General features: G+C 56.8%; 2 protein-coding genes across 5 annotated transcripts in view; both read left to right on the forward strand.

Moving 5' to 3' along the window:
- Positions 1-91: 91 nt before the first annotated feature.
- Positions 92-10,855, forward strand: CCDC183 (coiled-coil domain containing 183). Of its 2 annotated transcripts, XM_081067038.1 has the most exons (15): positions 92-220; positions 2,401-2,506; positions 3,041-3,162; positions 3,649-3,726; positions 3,909-4,076; positions 4,279-4,383; positions 5,996-6,118; positions 7,318-7,443; positions 7,537-7,588; positions 8,088-8,188; positions 8,810-8,970; positions 9,156-9,324; positions 9,407-9,517; positions 9,601-9,697; positions 10,410-10,855. In XM_081067038.1, exons 1-15 carry the CDS (start codon positions 176-178, stop codon positions 10,526-10,528), a joined length of 1,683 nt encoding a protein of 560 aa, XP_080923164.1. In that variant the 5' UTR covers positions 92-175; the 3' UTR covers positions 10,529-10,855. The 2 variants fall into 2 exon arrangements, with proteins under 2 accessions (XP_080923164.1, XP_080923163.1); XM_081067037.1 differs by lacking the exon at positions 10,410-10,855 and having other exon boundaries at positions 9,601-10,262.
- A 118-nt stretch (positions 10,856-10,973) lies between these two features.
- Positions 10,974-19,082, forward strand: part of RABL6 (RAB, member RAS oncogene family like 6) — a 21,554-nt gene continuing 13,445 nt past the window's right edge. Inside the window, exons 1-2 of one of the 3 annotated variants that reach the window (XM_081067032.1) lie at positions 10,974-11,319; positions 18,501-18,635. In XM_081067032.1, coding sequence (XP_080923158.1) covers positions 11,190-11,319; positions 18,501-18,635 — 265 coding nt within the window. In that variant the 5' untranslated portion in view covers positions 10,974-11,189. The remainder of the gene's footprint in view (positions 11,320-18,500; positions 18,636-19,082) is intronic. The other 2 variants (XM_081067034.1, XM_081067033.1) reach the window with 2 other exon arrangements.

The following is a 19,082-nucleotide window of genomic DNA, read 5'->3' on the forward strand; positions in this document are numbered from 1 at the left end:
GAGTTCTACAGTGATTGGAAAGCATCCAAAGCAGGAGGGAACTGAGCAACAAGTGTCACCTTAGTGCCACGTGGCTGATACTAGAGGCCATGTCAGGCCGTTCCTAACACCGAAGCCCAAAATTAGGCATTCGTGCTGGCCCTGTGGGCCCTGTAGGACCACAAGGCCTCGCCACATGGGGGTCTGCTCCTGTACCACTGCGCATGAAGGAGAGTACAAGGTGTGCAGCCCAGCGCCTGGCTCTGGAGATGTGAGGGACAGGAAGTGGCTATGCCCACCTGCCTGTCATCCCAAACACACCTATCAGATGAAGTCACTTCTCTCCAGGGGCAGAGGGAGGCCCAAGCTAGCTTACTAGAGCCCTGTCCTCACGGAAGGAAAGCTCATGAGTGGGCAAAGACCACCCACGTTGCCCACCCCCACAGAGAAAGAGGCAGGGATGATATAAGACTGGGCAAGTCCATCATCCTTGGTAGTTGGCTTCCCAGTCACACTGAAGACACACATCAGGGCCCTGCGCTTGTGCCCAGCTCAGCCCCTGTGCCTCTTGGCCTTGCCAGTCATTCAAAGGAATGTCTACTGACACCTACTGTGCACCAGGGGTCTGTTGGTGGGAAGACAGAAAAACAGGAAGCCCAGGGTAACCATGTGTAAGCAAGCTAAGTTCTCCTTCGTGTCAGTCAAGTGGGTAGCCTGGGGCTGATGGAGTCAGGGACCCAGGCTGCTTTTAGTCTGTTCCCTGTTGTGGCCCCAGGTGGCCGTGCCAGCTCCAGCCATCATGTCTTCATCCTTCCAGTCAAAGGAAGGAGAAAGGAGGGCAGTTCACTCACCATTCGGCTTATACTCTACTGGCCAGAACCAAGTCGTGCGGTACATTTGTGCAAAGGCACTGAGGAAGGCAGCCTTGCTCTGAGCAGCCATGTGCCCTACTACAATTCAGGGCTTCTATCATATATCTGAGCAAAAAGGGAGAACCAATATTGGGGAGCAGCAAGCAGGCTCTGCTTCAGGCTCTGGGAGAAAGGGGAGCACATGTCAGGACCTTCCAACTCCCTGAAGGTAAGGCCTGGGCTCCGAGGGAGACCAGAAGGCGAACTTGGAGTTTTAGAGCAGACTGGACTCACTTTTTAAAAACTGAGCGTGATCGTAAAGGTAAAGGATCTGTATGAGAGGTCATAGAAGAAGGCGGGCGCTGTGAGAGCATATGGGTGAAGGCCATTGTTATGGTTGAACTGTGTCCCCCAAAAGTCACACATCACAGCCCTAACGCCAGGATCTCAGAGTATGCCTGCATCTGGAGATAGGGCCTCTGGAGAGGTGATTCAGTTCAAATGAGGGTGGGCCCTGATCCAACCTGACTGGTGTGCTGATAAGAGAGGAGGACACGGATGGGTGCAGAGACAAGACCACGTGAGGACACGGAGAAGACGGCTGTCTGCGAGCCCAGAGAAGAGGCCATGGGAGGGGTCAGCCCTGCCCTGGACCTTGGACTTCCAGACTCCAGGATGTGGGACGATACATGTCTGCTGCCCTGTTTCCCCGAAAATAAGACCTAGCCGGACAGTCAGCTCTAATGCGTCTTTTGGAGCAAAAATTAATATAAGACCAGGTATTATATTAAACTCATATTATATAAGACCGGATCTTATAGTAAATAAGACTGCATTAATTTTTGCTCCAAAAGACGTATTAGAGCTGATTGTCTGGCTCAGTCTTATTTTCGGGGAAACGGTGTTAAAGCCGCCCGTCTGTGGTACTTTTGCATGGCTGTCCTAGTGACTTCATGCAGTATGACTGGGAAAGTCACCCATCTGGTGTGCGCCCCTGGAATCCCAGGCTGCCTGGTGCTTGGGGCACAGGGCTCTAAGGGAAGCTTGGGCTGGGGGTGCAGAGATAGGGGACTGACCCCTCCTGGAGAAGCAGCTAAAGCTAGACCTAGGAATTCCCCAGGGAAGTGGAGGCAGAGCAGCGTGGCTCCGGGCAGCAGGCAAGGGGAGGGAAGGCTGGGCAGTGAGGGCCGAGGCTGGGGGTCTCATGAGCCAGGCCACCTAGAGCATGCAGTTTGAACTTGGGGTGGGGGGATGGAGATCCTGTCAGGCAATGAGGTCGGGAGTTGTAGGAGGCTCAATGGAGGGAATGGGAGGGTGCGGGGGGACCAGTGTGGGGTGCACTACCAAACTACCACAAGTCACTTCCCTGTGGAAGAAGGGTGCCCAGCCCAGACAACGCTCCTGAGCAGAGGGCAGCCACAAGACTCAAGTGTCCAGGGGACACCCCAGGCTGGCTGAGGCAGATGGTGGTGAGGAGGCTGGCCAGGAATTCCAGGGTTCCCTGAGCATTGGGAACCCATCACAATGGCCAGGATTCCGGGGTAATCTGAACTGCTGTCCTGCTGACCAGGGTGGGCAGGCAGAGCAGAGGGCCCAGAGGGCCACCATGAAGATGCAGAGCGAGGAAGATACGGATGAGCAGATCCAGGAGCTGAAGACAATCACTCGGCTCCAGGGTAAGCCCTCTGCTGAGGTGACTGCTGCCAACCCCGCACGGGGCTCAGGGGTTCCCAGGGGCAGGACTTTCCATTTCAATTAACATAAGGACCAGTCCAGGGCAAACGGGCTAGTGGTCGCCTTACTGCCCACCCCCTCAAACTGAACTGGGAGAAGGGATCAAAGGGGCCTGCCAAGAAGGGGACAGGGGTGGGGAACAGTAGCTGGGAGGAGATCCGTGAGTATTGTGGGCTCCAAGCCAGAGAGGACAGGAAGGGACCTATCCCCTTTGTAGCCAGCAGGCCTGGAAGGGATCACAGGACTTTCCCATCCCTGGCTCTGTCTCCCCACCACTGCCCAGCACAGCTGTGCACTGCCCGCCATCCAGATGAGCACTGCTAAGCAGTGACACTGGCAGGGACAGCCGGGAAGGAGTTAGGAGCATGGCGGTGGAGGCAGCGCCCCTTGCTGCCAGCTTCCCCGCCCCTGTCCCCTGGAATCTGCCAGGCCCTTGGCCTACACCGTGGCCATCCCATCCATCCCCCGGGCCACAGAGCAATGCCAAGCGCTGCAGATCCAGACAGTGAAGGAGAAGACAGTCAAAAACAAGGAGACACTGGCTCTCCTGCGCAGAAACATCCATCGTGGGGCCCAAGATGAGGCTTTGGCCAAGAAGGTGAACAGCCCTGCCCCTGGGGGTGGGGGTGGGACGGACACATGCTGAAACTGCACACAGGTGGAGGGTGGGCAGCTCTGTTCCTCTCCCCTTTCTGACCCCAACTTTTCTGGAGCCAGGAAGCATGTGAAGAGAGGTTCACAGGGACCTGTGCTGGCTCCAGTCACTCCAGAGAGCCCAGTGGGCAGGTTCCCCACCACCCACCCCAGAGGGCAGGGCCAATTCCCTGATTAGGTTCCCTTTCCTGGGCTGCCCCATGCAATTGGGGCCCCTCTAGCTCTCTGGCTATGTAGGGGACACCTGGGCCCTCCTCTCTGGACCCCATCACATCTGGGCTAGGACGGCCTGGATGGGGTCTTGTAGCACTCTGCAGGTCTTGTTACTGGGTAGCACTGGGCAGAAGAGGCCCAGGGAGAATGCCTGGAGGGGCCAGGGGCAGGGGGGCGCAGAGAGGACCTCCACCAGCTCAGCCACTGCCGCCCACAGTATGACCAGCTGACCATCTCCAAGGCCTGCGGGAAGGACATGCCCACGAGGTTGGCGCACTGCCGCTGCACCATGGAGGTAATTGGTCAGGAGGGCCCCTCAGTCCAGCCCAGCCAGTGCACCCTTCACTAAAAGACGCTGGGGAGCCGGTGCAGGGCACAGCGAGTTTCCTACGTCAGGGTCCCTCCCTGTCCGCCGGGCTGCGGGCGGCCCGGGGCCCGTGCGCACTCACATGCCAGCCGTGTCCTTCCCCCACCCAGGTGGCGCGGGAGAAGTTGCGCAAGCATGTCTTCGACCGCGTGAACGTGCACAACGTGCTGATCCACCTGGTGCGACTGCGCGGGAAGCAGCTGGAAAGCAAACAGCTAGAGCTGACCAGCCTGCAGAAGCAGCCCGACACCACCAAGGAGCAGCTGCGCTTGCAGCAGGTGGCGACGGGAGCCTGGGGGCGGGGCTCGGGAGGGGCGGGGCTCCGCGGGGTGGGGACCCGAGGGCGGGGTGGGGCCGGGCCCATGGGGAAGGCGGGGCTCGGTGAATGACACCCCCTTGGGAGAAAACCCAGCCTCATCCTGGGCTGGCCTCCGAGGCTCCAGACGGCCTGGCTCTCATTGTGCCCGTGGGCGACCCCAGGTTATCCGCCAGCTGGAGAACAACATTGAAAAAACCATGATCAAGATCAACACGAGTCAGAACATCCACGTGTTATACGTGGACCTGCTGGATTATCTGAAGAAAGTGAGCCTCTCACCCGCAGCCCAGCCCCAGGGAGCCCAGTTGGCCGGCAGGGGCAGGGGTCTCAGGCACCGGCCTGTGCGCAGGGCTGGGATCTCCGTGGGCACAGGCGCCTCCTGGGCAGGGCCGCCCCCAAGGCCTGCCCATCTCCTCCAGGCCTACCACTCGCAGGCACCAGCACCTAAAACACATTCCTTCAGGAATATCATTTCCTACTCCAAGAAGGCATCTTATGGGACAAAGGAGAATTGTTTGGATTTCTTGCATGTACTTGATGGTATAGTGTGGCTTTTATTTTGCCCGTCATTTTTCGTTGCCCAGCGGCTGAGGGCAAGCGATAAGCCCTGCACCCTCGAAAAGTCCCCACATCACACAGGGCAAGTTTCCTCAGAGCAGGCCGGTCACCTCGTCTTCTGCCCACCTGCCCACCTATCTTCTGTCCCAGCTGCCATGCTCCCTGTGGCGGAGGCCAAGTGGAGGCCCCTGGGGCCCATGAGACCACTGTGAGGCAAAACTCCTTCACAGGAGGCCCCCTTTCGCCCCCACACAGCAGAGCACAGGCGCCTGCCACAGGTGCAGATGGTAGGAGGGCTGGAGGGTGGGTGCCAAGGTGCTGAGAGAAGGCACAGTGAGGGAAGCGCCCGAAACTTCCTCATCCTGAGGCTGGAGTAGGCGGAGCTCTGGAGGGCAGGAGGGCAGTGGGGCCGGGAAGGTGAGAGAGGTGTGTGGTTTGGGAGCAAGACATGGTGGGTGGGTCAGCACTGCAGCTTTTCCCGGCTGGGGTCACAGCACCCCCCAGACCCTGACTGTGGTCCCCAGAGCCAGGCAGCACACAGACCCACTCCTCCTCACACGGCTTCCCATTTGACTGCACCCCAGGGTCCCGCCCCTCCTTCACCTGGGCACATTGTGTTGTCCACCCCACCCCCTGGGGCACCTTCCTATCTTCTCAGAACATGTGCATTTAAAAAATACTAATAACACCAGTGATCACCTGCATTAAAACAAAACAAAACAAAAACAACACAGCGGAGATATCTTGGACATTTATGACCCTGGCCCGATTGTAAGTTATCTCCTCAGTGGACCTTGACAGCACCCTTCTGAAAGAGCCATTATCACCTTTTTATAGATGGGGACACTCACAGAGGTTAAGTGGCTCTCCTAAGGTCCCACAACCAGCTGGTCAGGGTGGCCTTGGCCTTGAGCCCTGAGCCTCTGACCCCAAACCCATTCTGAGCCCCTCTGAGCCCCTCTGCTTCACTTCCGACAGCAGCTGCTCCCCAGCAGCAGGCCTCGCTGGGTTTCAGAGTCACCTCTCCACAGTGGGACACACCATTGCAACCTCATCAGAAGTGTCTCTGGGCTATCTGGGCCCAGGCAGTGGGAGGGTCTACCAGGAAGATGCTGTGCCCTCCCCAAAACACTTCCTTTCACCTGCTCTGTGTCCAGCAGGGGGCCGGGGCCACAGTCCACTGTTCTGCACCCTCAGTCTGGGGTGAGGGGTGGGATTAGAGGCCACAAGAGAATGAGTAGGGGGCGGGGCAGGGCGTGGGCATGGAACAGGTGGCATGTGCCTGGCCCTATGCCCACCTTCCCTGCTCCTTGGGTGCAGGAGCTGGCAGGATACCCCACAGAGCTGGACAAGCTGCAGAAGCTCGTGGCTGACTACTGCTCAGAACTGTCAGACGTGACAGTCATGTCCCGAGACACCATGACGATTACGGATGAGGTCAAGGTGAGCTCAGGTCCCAGCTGGGCTCCCTGCAGGACTCTAGAGCCCATTAGGACACTGCCATGCCCATGCCGCCTGGAGGAGGCCAGCGCCACCCCCCCCCCGCCAGCCTGCTCTGCTCACACTGTGGCCGTGGACAGAGGGAACCCCACTAGTCAGGAAGCCATGGGGTAGAAGAGGAGAGAGAGAACGGGCCTGGGCCGGGCAGGGCGACCCACTCACCCAGTCTGTGCCAAGGTCGCTTTAAGACCCCTGCGAGGCACGGTGGGGAGGCAGCGTTCATCCAGCCATCCATGTCACATAGCCTCAGTCCAGCGCTGCAGAGAGAGAGGGTGCTGTGGGGCGCTGACCTGCTCAGGGAGCCGATATTGAGAGGGGCCCTGGAGGCGGAAGGACAACAGAGGTCCGGGGGCAGAACGGGGCCCAAAGGATTCATGAGGAGCGGGAGCCCAGAAGCTGCAGAGAAGCGAGTGAGTCTGGGCTCAGGTGTCGGCCCCTAGCTGGCCTGGAGCCCTGGGAAGAGACGGGGAAACCGGGTCAGATGTGTGTTTTCAAACAGGTGCTCTCTGGCTGCAGAGGCTGGAGGGGACCAGGGCCGAGAGGCTGGTCGCTCGGTCCAGACCAGTGATGGAGTGGGGTGGCCGAATGCGGAGGGAGCCGAGAAACCTTTAAGAAGTCACCCGATGAGGTTTGGCACCAAGTTAGATGTGAGTGGTGAGGGAGAGAGCGGCATCCAGGATGCCAGCAGACATGGATGGACAGTGGTTAGCCACCGAAGCAGGACACGCTGGAAGGGACCAGGTTTGGGGAAGATGATGAGTTTGTTTCTTTCTAGACATGTGGACCCCACTTTAGTGAGCTGTAAATGGAGCCCGCCAGGAGGCAGCCGAGAGCCTGGGCTGGAGAGAGAAATCCCTTACCTAATGGGAATGGCCCCCGAGCTGTGGCTGCAGCTGGGTGGCTCCAGCGAGGAGTGTAATTCAAGGGAAGGCACGGCCGCTCAAAAGCCACGTGGGAGAGAGGATGGCGGAAACCAAGACGGGTGGAGGAAGCAGGCATCATGTTGTGGGAAGAATGGCGAGGCCCACGGCCCTGAACACTGTTCCCAAATCTAGGAAGATGGGGACTGAGAGTGACTGCCGGATTCAGGGCCATGGCACGCCGTGCTGAGACAGACCCCACCTGCCTCCCTGTGTCCCCAGATGAACATGAGGCAAGGAGAGGTGACCTTCATTGAGGAACGCCGGGCACGGGAGAACTGGCTCAACCAGCAGAAGAAGCTGATTGACAAGGTCCATACCAAGGAGACCAGCGAGAAGTACCGCCGGGTGAGTCTCCTCCATGACCTCCACTGCAGCACGAGGAACGTGGAGGTGGCCCCTCAGCAGAGGACGCTGCTCACCTCCCCGTCCTCCCATCAGGGCCAGAGGGACTTGGATTTCTCTAATTTGATGAGTACAGAGACGCTGAAAGGTAATGCTCAGCTCCCTCAGCGCCCCGACCAGGGGCCCCGGGAGGTCCACCGGGTTAGGTCACCATGAGGCCAGGTGTGACCTGCTGCAGCCGGGGTGAGGGACACAGACACGCCCCTGCCTCTCCCTGGCTATACCTGCAGAGGCCGAGAGCCAGTTTCAGGCTCGCGGCCACGTTTGGCTGAGCCCCCGGCTTGTGCACTATGAACCACACTGGCACCCCAGGGCCCAGTCACCCAGTGATTCCTCAGAAGAGATGAGTCCAGTCCCCTGGCCCGAGCCCCATGGAGGTCTGCTTCTGGTCCTCTGGATGGGGCTGCCCTGGGGCACCCATGAAGGGCCGGGTCAGAGGAGGAGGAAGGGTAAGGTGCGGCGACCCTGAGGAGACCCAGCTCTTGGGTGGCCTTCCCTGGTGACCGGGCACGTACGGGGGTATCTGAGGCAAAGAACTCCCATACCATTCCTGCATGCTGGCCGTCCTTCCCCTCTGCTCTGCCCAGTGAAGAAAAGAGAGAACTCCGTGGCAGACATCGAATACCAGACATACCTGACCGCTTTGGTGGAGAAAGTCAAGACCACTGTGCGGTGCTCCCACCTCTGGGTACTGCTCTCTGGAGCTCCCGGGGCACGGGGGAAGGGCGGGTGCAGTCCCTGCCCCCACCCCAAGGCCCTGGGCCAGACTGTGCAGGCACCCTTTGAGTGAATGGACACACAACGCTGCGGCCCCCACAGCTCAGAGGGCCCACCTGGGACATGGCTAACACATCCCAGCCACATTCCAGGGGACGCACAGAACCACAGAATCTGAGAGTCCAAACACCAAAAGCGTGGCCTCCACGTTCAGCCGTTTCCCCTTCCCAAACTGGACAGCACCATAATGAGCAGCCGCCTTTCCACCTGTCCCCCCCTTTAATTTTAATCTGATCTGGGTTTATTATTAGTAAGCCTTGAGCTCCCGTCCAGGGCCCTGACATAAGCTTGTCCAGTCTTGGACAAGCAGCTCAAAGCAATGCAGTCTCTTAGCGGTGGTCTCCTGTGTGTGTCTTGGGATTAGCTGCCCTCTGCTGGTTGTGAGGGCTTCACTGATGGTTGGCCCGACACAAGCCCTCTGCCTGGCTGCGGTCGACATCATTACTGACCACTGGGAAGGACCCAGAAAATTAGTCCTGTGGGGCCCCTGCTCGCCTGGCCACACCTGCTTCTCTCCCCTTGGCCCGGCCAGGACATCACCGGCCAGTTCCTGGCTCAAAGGAACACGGAGGACAACCTGGAGCTGCAGATGCAGGAGTGTGAGGACAGGCGGAGTCAGCTGGAGGCCTTGATGAGGAAGCTGGAAACAGAGGAGACACTGCTCAAATTCCACCAGACACCCAGCTCCGTCAGGTACCCAGGGGGCCCTGCCCTGCTCCAGGAGCCACCCAGCAGGTGGGGCTGCAAGTGCTCTGCAGATGGGCCGGGGACTCATGCGCCCACATCGGAGCTCTTGAGCCCCTGAATTTAGCACAGCACACAGCGTGGGGTGCGCACCCGCAGGGCTGTGCCACCTTCCTCCCCATCGTCCTCAACAGCTTTAAGTCCATCCAGGAGAAGATGAAGGTCATGCTGCGAGAGGAGGAGGACAGGCTCCAGCTGGCCCACGCGAACATGACCAAGAGCCAGAAGCTGCTGCTGACCATCCAGATGGGCATCGACAACATGTACCTCCGGCTGTTGGGCGTCCCCCTGCCCGGCGCCCAGGTGCCCGCCTGTGGGGAGTGCGGCGGAGCCCCCGCCCCCACCCCGCGTTCCTGGGACACCAGCCCCTCCTCCTGGTCTGCAGAAGGAAGCCGTGCCCTCCGACAGCTTAGACGTGCACAGCAAGATGGCGTACTGCGAGAGCAAGTTGCTGTACCTGGCTGACCGAGTGAAGACGTTGTTCAGGACTGAGGAGGTAGCCCTGGGCCAGGGGTGGGGGGCGCCTACTTGTCCCACGTCCCCTCGGAGCCGGCAGACAGTCCCCCCCCACCCCTGCAGGTCAACACAAAGGTGAGGGACGCCCTGGAGTCTTCAACTCTGAAGGAGAAGCAGAACACCAGGATAAGCTTTGAGGGCCTGGAGGAAGACATGATAGGTGCTGTCTCGGGCTGGGGCATCAGGCCGCCCTGCGTGGGGAGTGGATGTGGGGTGGCTGGCTGGTCTGAGCTGTGTAGGGACAGAGGCTGGGCATGGCACTTGCCACTCGCTCCATCGGACCAGGGCAGCTTTGCGCAGGGTCAGGTCTGGAAAGGGTGTGTCAGTTGTACGTGCAGGATTTTAGTTGATGGAGGTGACAGTGAGCAGGTGGAGAGGCTGGTGCCCTTGAAAGAATTTGTTACATTTCCTGACAGAGGGGCGAGGGGAGCCCCAGGCCCTTACTGGGCTTTCTGCAAGAAAGGCGGGGTAAACAGTTTGAGGTCCACTCCTTGAAATAATTCCCGTGGGCCGGGCTCGGGGCATGGGGGCTGTGCCCAGTCTGTCTGGTGGGTCCCGGGCCCTGGGTGAGTTGGTGCGAGTTTGATAAAGGGGGGCAGGGCTCTGCGTGGGGTGGTTTGCGTGGAAGACATGCCCAGAGCACGCAACCGGCCTCTAAGACTTGGTTAGTCCGGGTCGCAGTGTCTCCCCGGGTGTGTAGGACCCAAAAGCCAGAGCACCAGGAACACAGAAGAGAAGACAGTTAACGCCCGCTGTGCGCGGCGCGGTGATGCGCGAACGCCGTGAACGCCGGCGGACAGGCCCGGGCCCGCAGGACCGCGGTCGGAGCCCCGCGTCGACGGGCGCTCCCCGCTCCTCTGCCTCCTTCCTAGAACCCTTCCAGTTCGCCGACGCGGACCACAGCTACGTGCCCTCGCGGGCCGAGATCAAGCGGCGGGCCCAGCAGCTGATCGAGGGGAGGCTCAAGACGGCGAAGAAGAAGAAGAAGTGACCCCCCGAAGAAGGGGCACCGTGCCTTGGTTCCCCAGCCCCGCTGCCATGCCGCCGCTGGGTTGCACGAATAAACATCTTCCCAGGACTGCTGGAGGCACCTGGGGTGGCGGGGAGACAGAAGTCTCAGAAAGTGCACTTGGGGGGCCCAGGTGTGGGGGACCACATTGGGAAGACTGCGGGAAGTGGGGTGCTCGGTGTGGATCCCCGGAGTCGAGGGGTGAGGGCGAGAAACGCTCCGGGATGAGATGCGCTCAGGGACGTGGGCCGCTCCGGGGGCGGGGCCGCCGCATCCGGGGTCCGGCGCTCCCGCCTGCCTGCGCCTGCGCCTGCGCCGCCCCGCCACACACTTGTGACCCTCACGGCGCCCTGTAGTCGCGCGCCCGGGCCCGCGCACGCGCGCCGCCGCACCCTTTGATCCTCGCGGCGCCCCGTAGCCGCGAGTCCCGTGGAGCCGGCGCCAAGATGGCGGTGCTGACGGGCGGAGGGCTGCTGCGACCGGGTCCGCGGGGGCCGGAGCGGAGCCGCTGCGGCTGAGCCCCCGAGCTGCCCTCGAGGCAGGCGCCCGGCCGCCGCGACGCGGGGCATGGTGCCATCCGCGCCGCGCCGCCGCCGCTGCTGACCTCGCGGGCCACGCCGAGCTCGGCCGAGGGAGCGGGAAGATGTTTTCCGCGCTCAAGAAGCTGGTGGGATCGGAGCAGGCTCCGGGCCGCGACAAGAACATCCCCGCCGGGCTGCAGTCCATGAACCAGGCGCTGCAGAGGCGCTTCGCCAAGGGAGTGCAGTACAACAGTGAGTAGGGGCCGGGGTGTCCGCGGGGGTGACGGGGGGGGCGCCGTCCTGCGGGCTCCGCAGGCCCGCCCGCCGCCCCTGGGGCTTGGCAGAAACCGGGTCCTCGGCGCCCGGGCACCTCGCCGCGTGCGGGGGGCCCGCGGTGGGTGCTGACCCCTGACCCGTGCCGGGCACGGCGCGCGCGCCCTTCGGCGTGTGTTCGGGCCGGATCAGGGCCTGCCTGGCGGTCGTTCCCGACCGAGGCCGGCACCGGCGGGAGCGTGTTTGCACCGCGGGCCGGTCCCGGTGCGCCCTGCGCCCCCCCGTCGGGCCCGGTGACTCCGTCCAGGAGGGAGTCTTACGTAACGCGCGGGGAGCTGGGGTCGGGGACAGCTCTTAGGGCTTCTGGGCCAGTGAGCAGTGTAGCCTGCAGAGCGGCGCGGAAATGCGCCGGCTCTGGGGCTTGGAGCGGGGGACGTGTCTCCGGGCTTGGTGTTCAGTCTGAGGGCGGAATAGCGGCTACGCCGCACGTGTCTGCTCTGCTCCCGTTTTTGGAAGGAGGGTGTGTAAGGGGTCTAGGTGGGAGAGCCCGAGGCGGCACGGACGCTGGTGTCGCAGGAGACCGCTCTTCCCGGCGGCGGGAGCAGGTCACGGCTGCCCCGCGGCCCGGCGCGGTCCCCGTCCGCTATAAATTATGTAGGCTGCAGAGCTCCTCGGCGCCGACCGTCCCCTTGACCTCTTTTAAGGTTTTCCGCCTGCTGGCTTTGTCCTGGCCTATTTACAGGCTTTTTACGTTACCTGCTTCTAGGTTGTTTCCCTCTCAAGTATTTCCATATATGCTGCGTGCTTTGGGCCTGTCTCCCCCTTGCTCCTTTAAGGGGAGCCTTCCGGTCTGGGCTGACGTGTTTTGCTGGTGATGCATGATGTCAGGGAACCGATGGGAAAGACTTGTGCAGGTTTAAAAGAGGTCGTTGTAAACGTATTCTGCGCACGGTTTTGTATGTATTTCTCCCACATTCAGAGAGTAGTAAGTCAAACGCATTTACACAAACTTTTAAAATCTACGCTCGGATCCCTTATTTAATTTTATTGCTTACAGTGTTATTTTAAACTTAATCCTAGTCCTTTGGAAAAGCAGTCCCCGGTGGGCACGCGCCCTGGTGTCGCTGGGCGGGAGGAGACAGGGCAGTGAGAGTGCCCGGAGCAGAAACCCCGCCCTCCGGTAGCTGGGGACAGAAATTGGGGTTTGTGCCTGAATTACAGTTTAGAGGGATGTTGTCCCTAGAGTTGAATAATATGCAAATTTAAGACTTCTTGATTTCCATTATTAGTCAGTAGAATAGAACGTTTCTAGTATTTATTTCCCAAGATATCGTCCTTAGAGGGGCAGATCGGCAATATAATTATAGATTCAGGATTTTTATAGGTTAGAGTTGAAGATTTCCGAGTATACGTTTCTTACAGAATGTTATCCTCTTGGAGCGAATAGGTCACTTTCTTTTAAATTGCTGTGGTCATGAGAAGTGAGTCATGTCACATGCAGAGTCCCAGAATAGGAGTCAAATGGGATCAAAACCTGAATTAGACGCTGGACCATACTTGTCTGAAAGAAGTACTTGGAAGTACTTGTACTTTGGAAGCCATCTGCATATAGACTGGTTGAAAGAATGTTGCCTGAATTGGTCTGGACCTTTGTTATCGCAGTTGGACACAATTTATCAGCTGTGTTTGGTGGAGAAGCTGTCACTGGGGGCAGCTTCCCGGTGAGGAGAGGCCAGTCTTGAGGAACTGGGAAGACTGCCCTCGCTCAGGACTGCGTTGCTCACCAAGAAAGCCTCCAGGCTGTGCCACAGCCAGAGTCTTGGCCAGTCAGATCTGGGTGCTAGAATTTAAAAATGCACTTGAACTCTTCCTCACTGGGAAACCTTTTGAAACATTGATTTCAGGTTTAAGAGAGCTTTTCCTGTAGGAAATAAACAGGTGAGATTGGTGAGTTATTTGACCTGCCCCAGTAGGGCCGATCTGCAAGTTCCCGAGCCTTTGCTGTCTGTGACATGCCATGTTTTCCTTTACAGGTTTCCCTTCTGTACCGTTCATTTATTTAGCAAATATTTATTGAGTGTTCATTGGTGAAAACCCAGACACTAATCTCTGCCTTGCAGGACTTAGATTCTAGTGGAGGGTGGAAGACAGATAGTTCACTGTAAACACAGTAAGTAAATAACTGTGTAGCCTGTGAAGGGTTGAGTGCTACGAAAAACAGGTGGAACAAGATGAGGTTGGGGACGGGCTTTGGACTTGAAATAGCAGGTCAGACAGAGCGGGCCTGGTAGAGCACAAGGTAGGGAGGATGCGGGGATGTACAGAAGGTTTGTCTGGGCCAAGGTCGCAGTGCAGTGGTCAGGAGAGAAGTGCCAGAGGCCAGGCCACAGAGGTGAGGGCGATGCAGGCCTTTAGGCCCTCGCGGGGACTCTGTGAATGAGAGAACTTTGAAGGGCTCGGAACAGAAGAGCGAGTGCTGTGTTGGGAACGAGCTGTGCCGGAGCAGGGGGACCCACTGGGAGTTTGTGGTAATGTCCCTGGTAAGGTGCTGGTGGCCCAGGAAAGGCCGTTGTTAGGACCTAGATTCATGCATCCTCAGAGGTGACGCACGTTTGCATCTCAGATGAACCATATGCTCTTTTTTTGGTGTGAAAGAAAATGATTCCCTATTTTGCAGAAATGTTTGGGGCTGTGAGTGAATTAAAGTTAAATCAAGGGGTAAAAAAAGATCCACGGTCCCGCAGTAGAGCCCCGCTCCCTGCATTGTGTCTTCACTTAGACTAAAAGGACAGCTCAGAATAGCAGTCGAGAGTTAACAACCTGTTGGTAAAACAGCTAGTTTGCTACGTGCTTCTTAGGTAAAGGGCTTCTCTTATCACTTGGTGGGTGAAAGAATCTTAATGAAAGGTTTCCTATATGAATCCCTTACTCGCCTTACTTGAGCCAGTGTCTAAGGTTCTGAGATTGACTGACTTTTTAACTTAAAAGTCGGGGCTAGTTACTTTTTTAAACGTGTGAAACTAGACCATTTTATTTATTTCTAACATTATAGGATTTCTTCCAGTTAACTTTCTTAATTAATAAATTTCACATTTTAAAAGGATTTCAGTTTGGGAGAGACACTTTTCATTCACAAAAGCTGAAAGAGATTAGAAAACAAATGTGTTAAAATTAGTAAAGATAAAAAGAAGGAGACAGCTCTAAGATTTTATCAAGACTCTGAACAGATAAGTAGTTTTGGAGAAGAACCAAAGAGAAATGAAAACATGGTAATTAAAATAGAAAAGTCAGCGTAACTCAACTGAAGAGAGAGTTAGTGCCTGAAGGAGAGTCATGTGGCACAGAAATCGAGCAGTTCCCAATACACGTCGGATGGAAGTGTTAGATGGAAAGAACCACGAGGATGGAGACAAAGTCCGTATTGGAAGAAAAGACCGAGGACATTCCATAATTATGAAATACATGAAACTCCACGACATCTCAATCCAGCATTCTAGAAACGTCCACAACTGAACACATCCTTGGAAACTTTCAGAACATCAAATCAGAAAGAAAAATCATAGAAGCAACCAAAGCAAAAAGATTGTCTTTAGAGTAACAACCAATAAACTGATAACACAACTTACAGTAACACGAGTGGCCTGAGGGAAACTCCTTGTCAGCCTAGAAACCTATACCAGGTAAGCCACTATTCAGGATGAGTATGATTAAACCCATTTTTGGTCTCAGATGGACAGCTTCCTGTGCTCAGGTTCTTGCCAAGATAAATACTGAAGAATGTACTCTAGACAGACGGAATTGGAGCTCAGAGGTAGGAGTGGGTTCACAGGGCACAAACAGGCACAGAGATGGGCACATGTGGGCGAAGTCTAGGCACACGCTGGTTCTGTGAATCACTGTGCTGATTGTTAATATGGGGAACAAAGAAAGAAACAAACCCCAGAGGTCCGCACATCACATCACGCAGGAGGGAGCCGACCAGAGCTCAGGCATGTGAAAGTCCTATCTTATTTAGGAGGGCGGCGGAGAAATGTAACTTCACACTCTATTACAGCAAATGGGGATGTTGGAATTTAGGAGTTACCATTCAGAGAATAGAAACAGATTGCAACTCTTCCAAGTACCATGCAAAACGAGGAACAAAAGAACCTTGCCTGACATGATAGAAGGTGGGAGCAGCGACAGGAACTAGAAATTGTCGCCTGCAGTGGCAGAAATGACCCCACCTGTCCCGTCACAGGCGGTGGGGATAGGCAGACTCACCAGGCAAAGGGGAAAGTCTGAGTCTGGATCTTTTAAAAGATTAGGAATACGGTGTAGAAAATCATTAAAATACTAATGATAACAAATTATGACCTTGGCTCCAAGTGGAATTACAGGAATGTAAGCGTTGTTGAACAGAAAATATATATTGTATGATTTAAAGGAGAAAAACATTATCATCTCAATAGGTGCAAGAAAAGACCTGGTAAGATTCACTACCCATTCATGATTGACAAAAACCAAAACTGCCCACTTCTGAGCAACTGGGAACATAAGGGAATTTCTTTTACTTCTTCCAGGGTACGTACCAAAGCCCATAACCAGATGAAACATTGAAAGCCTTCCTTTTAAAATCTGAACCAAGACAAGGACTCCCTGCTTTCACTGAGCTTTTCATCGGTGTTTGGAATTCTGCCCGGCACAAGAAAAATAAAAAATGGGGGTTGGGGGTAGGTATAAATAAGCCCCTTTATAGGGATAAAATTAACAAAATCAGAAATGTGAGTTTTCTCTTTTGTTACACATATACATGCTTGTATGTGTAAGAAACTGAACATTAGACTGAAAAATGGCTTTTACCATAACGCCCAACGTCTATTTCGGGCAGTATGATAAAATTGATAACTTGAACAGCCCTGCCCTTAAAAACAATTTTTAAAGTTGGAATAAAACATTTAGAAAAACATTAACCCCTCACTCAGTTCTTCAGCTTGGATGAAGGGCACACAGCTGTTCACTGTCCTCGAAAGCGGAGGCGGGTGCTGGGAGGGCGCCAGGCCGACCTCGGGGCCTGGGCTCCCGTTTCCATGGGGGGACCTGGAGCCTCTTTGAGGAGGGAGGTCCCTGCACAGAGCCTGTTCTCTGAGTACTTGTGGCCCAAGTTGACCTCCAGGTGGGTTTGCCTCAAAACCGTCAATATGGTCCCAAATCTCAAGTGGAGAATTTGCGTAAGGTGGTCCCTCCTGGTTGGGAGTGTTCAGGCTGCAGGCAGGCCTGTCTATCACACATACCCTCTGCTGGCTGCCATTTCAACCCCTACCTCAAGATTGCAAGAAACCACAAGCTGCCGGTCAGAAATCAGGAAAGAAATGCACAGGAAACAAAGTCCCAGGAGTGGGAGCAGCAGTGACAGCACACATAAGACGTACTAAGTCAGGACATGCAGAATATTGAAAGAAGTAAAAGAGCTTTGAAAATATATGCAGGAACCTACAGGCTCTACAGAAAGACCAAGTGGATTTAGAAGAGAGCGAAGAAAAGGTAAGAACCTGCAGCAGGAAGTGAGAACACGGTACCCCAAAGGGAGGTGTTCGGAGTAAAAGGGAGACCGGGGGTCAGGCTGCAGAGGCCTCTCTGTCCACCTGGCCGTCCCCTCAGGGCTCCCGCCGGGCCTCCTGTGCGGGGAGCTCCATGGACCAGCATGCTGCCTGCCCGTCAGCTGGGCTCACCACACTCACGGGCCCAGCGCATGGCCCACAGCTGTGTTCATAGCACCAGCCTGTCTTGACTTTTCTCCCAGGGCCGTGTCTGTCCTCTGGCCAGGATCAGGGATAGGCTGCCTGTAACCTAGAGAGCAGTGGCTCCTTGTGTCCTGTTTGGTGACACGGTAAAGGGGGTGGAAGAGACATCCCTGAGATCCGACCAGAGATGTTGAAAGTTTGAGAACAACTAATCCATTCCAGTGACTAAGGTTAGGACTTTGGGGAACACGGAATGGGGTGAGGAAGTTGACTTGGTGACTGAGTTTCATGGAAAAAGAAGCGAGTGTCTCTGAGAATAGAGAGGCCTTGAAATAGGAGGAGGGGTGTGGAGTGAGGAGAGAGCAGCCGGACGGCCCTGGACACCTGGCCAGGTCAGGCGCCGGGACAGCAGCCCCCTAATGGCCCCCAGGCATAAAGCACCTTCTCCAGTTTACATGGCCTGTGAGCCCCTCAGGGAGCTCCAGCCCACCAGCCAGGCCCTCCCGCAGCCTGCCCATCTCACTGAAGAGGGCCGCCAGCACGCATTTTCATGGGCCAGAACCTCAGCTGTTTTTGATACCATCTCTCTTGAGGTCCAGTGCCCCCCAAAGACTGTCATCTCCACTCCCATCCTCGGTCTGCCACACTGGTTCTGCATGGTACTCCTGTCTGCCCTCCTTCAGCATCTTTCCAGAATAGACCAGATCCTGGCACTCTTGTGCTGAACCCATGCCTTCTCTCAGAGGCAGCTCCTGCATGGAGCTGTGGGCTGCAGCTCCTGCAAGCTCCTGCCCCCACTTGTCTTGCCGGCGGGCCGACCTGTGCTCTCCGGGACCCTGTGCTGTCCTCCCGCGTCCATACCTGGCACACAGGCCGCTCATTAAATACTTGTCAAGAGGGCAAAATAGAGCACAGGCTTTCTGTTGTAAGCCACACTTGTGCTCTGGAAAAGCCTAGCGTTCTGCAGAATTGTGCACTGAAAGTACAGGGCTGGGAGCAAACCATCCGGATGTAGGAAACTGCCTATGGAGTACACCCCGCCCTCCTCCTGCAGCCCGACCCTGACCCTGACTCTGTGAGCCCCCTGGGTGTCCAGCTGTATAGGGGAGGTGGCTTTTCTGCCAGTACAATCCAGTGCGAGCAGGTTATCAGTCTGTCGGCCCAGGAGGAAATGCCTCCCAGGTCCTCCTCTGTGAGCAGGGAGGGAGAGCAGAGGCCTGGTCGCCCCGGAGCACCTCCAGGTGTGCAGCAGGTGGGCACCGGGCTCTGGTCTCCACAGCTATGCAGGTGGCGGTGTCCTCCACCCCCTACGGCAGCGCTCGGCTCCTCCCTGCTCAGCAGCCGCACAGGCTGCCATATGTGCACTCCGACCTGTCGGGGAAGTTCAAGTTTGCTTTTGGTTTATTTACCTGATCTGCCCTCTCTGCCTCCCGCCAGTGAAGATAGTGATCCGAGGGGACAGGAACACCGGCAAGACCGCGCTGTGGCACCGGCTGCAGGGCAAGAAGTTTGTGGAAGAGTACATCCCCACGCAGGAGATCCAGGTCACCAGCATCCACTGGAACTACAAAAGTGAGGGCTGGGTGAGGGGCTGGGCGAGGGGGCGGCTGCTGAGCGTAGGTGCAGTGCCCTTTGCAGGTGGGCGTCTTTCATCTCATTGCCCTTCCTTGGCCTCTGTTCCCTGCAGACACCTTCTCAACCAGGTGTCGTCATAGAAACTGTACATGCGTAGGAGGCCCCGTGACCTCAGAGGGGCTGTCATGGGGTGCTCATTCAAGTTGCTTTGGGGCCCTGAAATCCACTCTCCATCCTGGTGACCTTGGCGACGTAAAAGTGCCAGTTAAGCCGGAGGCACGTCTGGGGGAGCCAAGGCCTCCCCCAGGTGGAGGTTCTTTGTTGCCGCCCCTGAGCTGCGCATTTGCTCCACCAGCGGAAAGGTGCCCTCCGTCCCTTTGAGCCCGGGTCTTTACTCCAGGGTTTGTAAAGTGCCTGTCCCCAAAAGTGCCGGGAGGTGGGTTG

The sequence above is a fragment of the Rhinolophus hipposideros genome, assembly GCF_964194185.1.
Source record: "Rhinolophus hipposideros genome assembly, chromosome: 11".
Lineage (NCBI taxonomy): Eukaryota > Metazoa > Chordata > Mammalia > Chiroptera > Rhinolophidae > Rhinolophus > Rhinolophus hipposideros.

Excerpts from the sequence above, each read along its gene's own strand:
- CCDC183 (XM_081067037.1), top strand. The coding sequence starts at position 176 with ATGGGGGTCTGCTCCTGTACCACTGCGCATGAAGGAGAGTACAAG. Across the intron at positions 8,971-9,155 it reads CAGACACCCAGCTCCGTCAG|CTTTAAGTCCATCCAGGAGA; the intron begins GTACCCAGGGGG and ends CGTCCTCAACAG. Across the intron at positions 9,518-9,600 it reads CGTTGTTCAGGACTGAGGAG|GTCAACACAAAGGTGAGGGA; the intron begins GTAGCCCTGGGC and ends CCACCCCTGCAG.